The sequence below is a fragment of the Cucumis sativus genome, chromosome 4 (assembly GCF_000004075.3).
Source record: "Cucumis sativus cultivar 9930 chromosome 4, Cucumber_9930_V3, whole genome shotgun sequence".
Lineage (NCBI taxonomy): Eukaryota > Viridiplantae > Streptophyta > Magnoliopsida > Cucurbitales > Cucurbitaceae > Cucumis > Cucumis sativus.
This window is the reverse complement of record NC_026658.2, coordinates 25536464-25544621: the sequence shown is the minus strand read 5'-3', so window position 1 is coordinate 25544621 and position 8158 is coordinate 25536464. Positions and strand designations below refer to the sequence as shown.

Sequence of the window (8158 nt, the reverse complement as noted above, 5' to 3'; positions counted from 1 at the left end):
TTGAAAATGGTAAAGTGAATGTGAGAATATGATTTCAGTCTCTAACAAACTGAGAAGAGATTTTACAAAAATTTTATGTAATAATTGATTTCCATTGTAATTTACAAATTTCTCGAACGAAGAAGCCGAAAAACAGAGCTCAGTCGGAACTCTTAGGGCAAAATTTCTCGTTCGAGAACACAGAGATCAAAATTCAGTACAATTTTACTTCAAAAACTCACTCGATTTCTTCCTCAACCGCTGAATTTACTTCTCCATCATGCACTTTGTTCGATTTCTCGGAATTATCGTCTGTCTCTTTCTCTTCCGATTTACCATTGACGGGGGCTTCCACTGCAGAAGAAATTTTTATGCATACAGGCCGAGCTAAGAACGTCGGATTCTGGTTTCCAGCCATTATGACCAAAACATTGTCGTCGTAGTTAACCTTCTCCGGCGGTATCTTCGAGCCGATTTTTGCTTCGTTTGCGCCGCCGGTTTCCAAATCACCGTTGTCTCTGTCTCGCCGAGAGAGGTTCCAGTAAGAACAAGCTAAAATGACGAGCGCAAAGGCGATTAGGCTCAGCATCGCCGCAAGGCCGCCGAAGAGGTACGGTAACGGCGAGTGCCACGGCGTTCGTTCTGCCATGTTCGGACTGGTCGATGGCGAAGAGTATTGTGTGGACGGGGAGATGCTTTCCATTGATATTAATTTTGTTTGAAGAAAATTTATCCTTTGGGGAAGAAATGGAAATGAGTGAGAGGGAATTGAAAAAGGTGAAATGGAAATTATTAGGTCTGTGAGATGAAAGAGCGTTCAGAGTGTATTTATAGGACGAAAAAAAAGAGAGCGTTTTTCTCTTTCGTATTATTGATGATTTTTTAGGGAAAAAAAGAAAAGAAAAAAAGGAGTTGGATAGGGATGAAGGAACATAGCGCTTTTTTTCTCCTCATTTCTTCCTCTTTTCTGGCGTTAGCTTTTCTTATGGGTCACGTTTGTCGGTTTCTTTAGTATTTACATTTCTAATTCACAATCCAAATACTCTAATTTCCTCTATTTTGGTTTATCCTTGCTAAAAGCATTTTGTAATTAATTCAAAGTGGGGAAAAAATAGTTGGCAAATATTTACTTTATTTTTATTAGTATAAAATTACTTTTTTTACTTTTACAAGACCGACTCTAAATCGATTTAGTGAATGTTCAAACTGACCTCGACATCAATGAATAAGGATCAGTCGATCGATTTAATACTTATACATACTTTTTAAAGATTCTCGATTTGAAGCTTTTTGAAACCGATCCTGACTAATCCTTCTCTTTTTCTAATCGACTGACTTCGGTTTGGTCGGTTTGCTCAATTGTTCAATCTAATTGAAATACTATAATTTTCTCAATTTTGGTTTATAGTCGCTAAAATCACCTTGTAATAAAAGTGGCGAAAAAACTAGTTGGCAGCAATTTAGTTTATTTTTATTAAGTTATGCAATTTTATTTATAACTAAATAAATTGATTATTTATTTATTATTTATAACAAAAAACTAGTGTCATGTGTGTTTAGTCTATAGATTATTTATTCTTTAAATATCGTTTTTAGTATGGTTATTTTTTATAGTGTTATGCATGAACTCTCGTTGGAATATGGAGCTTTAATTTGATTTGTTGCTTTTGCATGTGTAGTCTATTAAGGAGCGATATATATAGAGTTGTTTAGTGTGTTGTTATTAATCATACACGTATTTGGCTTGAGTGTATTATGTGTGTTTGTTGATCTAATTCTACGTTCGGTACGTGACTTTATTTTGTTATCATTCTAAGTGGCTTAGGGCTTCTATTGTGGGATCGTTGAGAGTTCTCTTATTATGATATTCTTCTTTGAGCTACATATACATTTTTTTGTAGGATTTTACGACGGTTTATATCATTGTTTTGTTGAGGGTGTTTTGTATGTCTTCCTCAAATTGTAAAGTTCATTTCTTCCTTTTTGGCAAGCAAACACCAGTGTGAAGAAAATAAAACTTAAACATATCTACCCTATAAATTGTGTATTATTTAAACCTGCAATAAAATCTTATTTATTTTTTAATTGCAGGGATTGATCAAATCTTATTAAACTATTTATCGATGTATTTCTTGGAAATCCCCGAAATTTTGTTCTTCAAAATTGGGTTTGAAAAAAAGTATATTTGTTATTCTGAATTTTGGCCAAAATTTAAAATCACTTTTAAAAAGTCTATAGATTAGATTGAAAATTATAAGAAACAAACACAACTTTTTAAAAAAATAGATATCTCCTTGCATTTTTTTGAAAACAAGAACGAAGAATAAAAAGATTATATTCCTAATTTGAATATGGCGTAAACGATTTACCCAATTTTATGTTTACACACTTCATAGTTTTCTCATTGTTGTAATTTTGGTATCAAATATGATTTTATAATATTTTTGATTTTAACAGTGTGTAATAAAATATTAAAAACGATCTACTATACTAAATAAAACATTTATAAATTTTGGGCTTTAGTAATTTTGTTGGATGGGATATAAATAATTTATCATTTCTTAAAATCCTAAATTAAATTAAATTTTAAACTTTCAAATTCTAACTTATAGATCCATTCAATCTATGGAGATATACTTTAAAACAAATTTAGAGTTATTTCATAGATTTTTAAACAAATTTAGAGGTTATTAAATCTATAAATTAATGTTATAGAGTATTATAGCTTAATAAAATAGTTTATATTTAGAGGTTATATTAATTTAATTTAAGTTATAATAATATATGTTTGATAGGTATATTATTTTAATTTGATAAATAAATAATTAACATTATAGTCAATAATAAAGAAAATGATGAATATTAAATAGTAAATATGATATGAAATTAAAAAATTTTAAATAATATTTATTAATTGAATACTATTTTTAGCAAAAATAGTTATTATATTTATAGTTGTAAATAATATTTGTCTTAAACAACCCTTTAATGTGTAATTACCTTATTTTAATAACGAATTGGAAAAAGAAAATTATTCCAAAAAAGAAAGAAGAAAAAAAGGAAAGGAAAAAGCTTGGCACCTGCTGCCAACAGATATTATTTCTGATGAGTAATTTATGGTGTTTTTCTTTTTAAATTAAAGAACGAAATGACGTACAAACAGGATGCCCGAAATCCGATCGCATAAGGACGCTTCTTGGTGGGCCTAACGTGGGCCCATGAGAATTCGCCGTGGGCCCATTTTGTTGACCTATTGAAGACCACAGGTTTACGTCTGTTTCCCGCTGTTGTCTTTGACGACGTTCGTTCATGTAGACAATGATCTTATGTTATGATTTGTATATTTTTGCGATAATACTATGCAATAAGTTTGGGGAACAGTGATTTTGCTCCCAGTGGCTATTTTTATATTAGTATTTTCTCAATAAACATTTTTAATAGAGGAATATTTAGATACATCTAATATGACATTTAAAGGTTAATATTAAAATAAAAAAATAATGTGAGTATTTCTTACTCCTTAATAAATATGCTCTTCATTTACACCTTGTAATAAAAAAAATTTAATACATTAAATTTTGTATTTTAGTAATTTTAAATTATTTGTATGTGTAAATAGTTGGTTTTGAATAATAATTTGCTTACTTTTAAGAAACAAGCAAATTGTTAAAATTTAATTAGTTTTTAAATCTATGTCGTGTAAATAGTTTGTTTTGAATAATAATTTGTTTACTTTTTAAGAAAACAAGCAAGTTGTTAAAATTAGCATAGATAAATAAGTAATTAATTTTTAAAAGAATAAGCAATTTTTTAAAAAGTTAATTATTCTGGTGAGAACATGTCAAAAATGAAAAGTTGGCAATATGTTTATCCATCATAGTAAAATTGTGTATAGATCACATCCATGTCATTTTTGTAAATATTATGTGATTTGGTATTATGTTTAAAAATATCCCATCGTTTTATTTACCAACTTTTTTAAAATTCTAATTGTCTTATAAAAATAAAAAATTAAGAGAGTTTTTTAGCGAATTTCAATTGGCCCTAAATTTATCGAGTGAGAAAATATTTGAAAAGTTTTATTATTGTTATTATTTTTAAAACTAAAGTGTTTTTTTAAAAAACATAACTATTCAATCTCATAGTTTTTAAATGCATTAGTTTTTTAAGATCAAACTTCCAACCTCTGTAAACAAAGCTTGTAATAATATTACTCAGTCAAACTTATTTTATTTTAAAAATATTAAAAAATATGTTAAATTAAAAATATAAATACTAAAAACATTTATAAATTGAATGATGTTATTTAGAGGCAATTTATAATTTTTAAAAAGTTGATTATTTCTCAATTCTAATAATTAAAAGTAAGTGGATTTAAACAAGACGATAGAAATTTATTATCTAATTCAATGATACTAATCAATTCGATTTAGATATTTTGAATGGACTTTTTAAAATACAACCAAATATTGAAACAATTTAGCAAAATGCATCAAATTCTCACTCATTCATTTAAATTATTTTTTTTATATATTTTAAATATGTAAACTAAAGCATAAGCATACTATACATGGACTACATACATTGTTGTAACAATGTATTCTTTATAATTGTTAGTGTTAATTAATATTATAATTATAATAAAAGAAAAATAAAGATGCTGAATGAAAAATTAAATGTACTTAATATGCCAAAATCGGTTATCCAAATAGATATGCCAAAAGTACGACGAGCATCAGTCATAAAAGTACATATAAATACTCAACCAAGGGTTACTCAAACTCACAAAAGGTTTGTTTTTTGTTTTCTCCTTTTTCATAATTTAATTAGATGCTTATTCCATCTTTCTTAAAGTGTTTATGGTAACAAATGAAGAAACATCTTCACTATTTCACATTCCAAATTCCATGGTCATTTGTTAATGGGTTAAAAGTTTGATCACACTTACAAAATATTTTATTAACGTTAAAATAATAGATTCTGTTATATTTATAATTATTTAATTGTAAAAAATACTACAAACCACAAATACTCTTAACCATGGTAAAAAATATATTTATTTGAAAAAGAAATAACAGCCGTGGGTATGAAAATAAAGGTGATTATATTGAAGTACAACTTTGTTTTTTCTTTTTTCAACTTTTAAACGACAACAAAGTACCATTTAAAATAAAGACATTAAAGATATAATATAGTTTGATTTGTTTTTCTTTTCATTTTCAGTTGGTGTGTACCAACAACTTTATTTAGTGGGCAAGGGAGTGAACATAATTCTAACTTTGCCTAATTGTTAATTGGAATTTCTCTATATATATTTTAAAAGTAACTAGAACTTTGAAATATATATATTTTAAAAGTAACTAGAACTTTGAAATAAAATTGTAAGACGATTTTTTTAGTACAATAATTGAAGGTAGAAAATTAGAAAGATAAGTCTTGTAGTTATAGATACACTTCGATGTTAGTTGAGATAAATTCTTAATTTCGTCAAAATTAATAAATTGATTAGACATGTCATGAACCTAACAAATTATTTCACGTTTTCTAAAAATACGATTCCTTACCTTTTTTTTATACCATGCATTTTACCTTTATTTATTCCTTTTATTAAGTTTGCAAATTCAAATACAGTATTGAAGACATTATCCTAAATAGCAAATAAATTGAAACTATTTACAAACAATACCAAATTCATCAAATTCTCTTCGACTCATTTGAGTTTTTTTGTTTCCGCCATAATTTGTAAATAATTTTATTTTCCCTTATTTTTTAGGTTTTTCATAAGTAGAAAAGAATGACAAAATATTTATTTTTCATAGACAAAATCATTAAAAGATAAAATTTATTACACTTGATTTTTCTATAAAATATATATATTTTATCAAATGGAGTGTGACTTATAAGCTTACTTTTGAAAAATAAAAGATTAAATCGATGACGGCCACGACAACGACTATTATTATTATTTGTTTTTAAAAGGTGAAAATCAAATAGTTGTGATGAATTTTAGCCCTTGGTGTTAATTTGTTGGGTTCTTATAACTTAAAAGGACATAAGCAACAATTTTCATTTTTTAAAAAATAGAACCAAATCTATAGGAACGAAAAGAAGAGATCTATTAAATTTCATATACACATAAACTATAGTGGTGGGGGCATTATCGGACACCTAAATTTAACAATGAAGCATATTAAATTAAAACAAAATATTTTATATAGGGTTGTGTAAGAAAAATATCCGTTTATGCTTTGGTTCCCCACCTCCACTTCACACCCTAAAACTCATTTCTCTTTTATTTTTTTTATTGATTATTTAAGAGTCGTTTTTAAATATAAAGAAAATGATACTTTTTAAAATAATAAAATAAATTAAAATACTTACACCGAATAATATATAAATTATTATATATTTTTTAATGGCTATGAATGCGACTAATAGAAGCATAATAATTATTATTAATGTCTACTGTTGATATAATATGAAAATTTTGGTATATGTTGTAAGTATTTTGTCAAATTTGTTATTTTTGACAATTTTCTTTTATAAAAATATCAAGATACATTAATCTCTTGTACTTATCACTTTCGACAATATTGATAAATATAATATAAATTTTTGTTATATTTTATTTGAATTACTTTATAAAATAGAAAGAGTCATAAAATTTGGCTCTTTGAGGGCTAAATCCTCTTTGGCTCCACTTCTAGAAAAAAGGTTAAAAGGGACCAATTCTTTTGTGAAGAGGCAAAACAACCCTTGTGTGGGACCCAAATAAAAAAGTCCATTTTATTGCTTTTTTGCAAATAAAATAGATTTTAGTAGTAATTTTAAATATTTGTAAATGCCAAGTGGTGATTCTTAATCATTAATTTACCATCAATTCTATCATCAAGAATAGGGGAAAAAATTATATATTTGTGTTAAAGAGAGGTTTGAGCCCCCACTAATACCTCATATATTGTGCACTATCTAATAATGTATCAAAGAATATCTAATTAAATAATGTAAAGTACATATTTGTTATCTTATGATGACATTTAGTAGAGTATTCCATATTCAATTAGATCTTCTTTTGTTAAAACATAGAATTAATTAATTTGATAGAAAAGTAAATGAATATTTACCTTGCTTAAAATGTCATGTGTGGAAAGGTCATGTTTGAGCCTCTATTTTTGGTGTATTGAATAACCATGGCAGGACAAGTGTAACTAACTATAAATATATATTTATGATTAAAAAAGTATGTATAACTTTTGTTGATTTTTTCGAGAATATTAAAGATGGAAAATTTGAAACTTTGATTTCGAGGTTGATTGTATAACTTTATGTCAAGCGAGTTATACTTGTTTTTTGACATATGACTTTTGTTGATGTTAAATCACCGATTAGTTCAAAGACAATCGATGACTTGTATAAAGCACAACAATTAGTAAATAAATATTCTCAAAGAGAAAATGAGATTGCTTATGTTTGATTACAGGAACTCGTATTATATCGTATTGTAATGTCGTGTTAAATCATATTGTTTTTATCTCACAATAATGTCATTTTATTTATGAATTAATATTTATCTCTACAAAGATATCACTAAACATGATCTTAAAGCATGCAATTCTATATGATCAAATAACTTAATTATACTATAATTTTCTCATGAGTTGATGTTTATTTCTACTTGTTGGACCTTATTCAAATCAACGTGTTCACAAGTAAGAAATATGTTATTACATTGTTCGTATACTTAAATTTATTGTAATCCATTCACGACTCACCAAACACAAATGCACCTACATAGTTTTATCATCTATCTCTAAACTCTTTCATATTCATTAGTCATTTTCCAATCAGTAAAATATAGGAGCACTTGCAAAAATAACAAAATAGTTTACGATAATATGACTCATGTCACTATATTTTATAAATTGTAAAAATAGCAAATTTAAAAGTCGGTAACTATCTAATAACCATTCGATAGATCTTCAATAGTCGTTGTCTTATTTGTCATATTCACAATATGAAAAAAAAAAATATATCATTGATTGTTTTTTCTAAATGTTTTTGTCATCTTATGCAATTTCCCTAAAATTTAACCCTTACATAGTTTCCCCCATATTTTTCGTATAGTATTCTCCACATCACTTGTAGCGAGGAGATTAGGTAGGTTGTAGGTTATTTTCTT

The 8158-nt window shown here is 26.6% G+C and overlaps 1 protein-coding gene across 1 annotated transcript; it reads right to left on the bottom strand.

The window, feature by feature from the left end:
- On the bottom strand, nucleotides 1-796 carry LOC101204658 (protein GLUTAMINE DUMPER 5). The gene has a single exon (XM_004151169.3). It carries the CDS (start codon nucleotides 680-682, stop codon nucleotides 218-220), a length of 465 nt encoding a protein of 154 aa, XP_004151217.2. The 5' UTR covers nucleotides 683-796; the 3' UTR covers nucleotides 1-217.
- Nucleotides 797-8158: the final 7362 nt, after the last annotated feature.

Excerpts from the sequence above, each read along its gene's own strand:
- LOC101204658 (XM_004151169.3), bottom strand. The coding sequence starts at position 682 with ATGGAAAGCATCTCCCCGTCCACACAATACTCTTCGCCATCGACCAGT.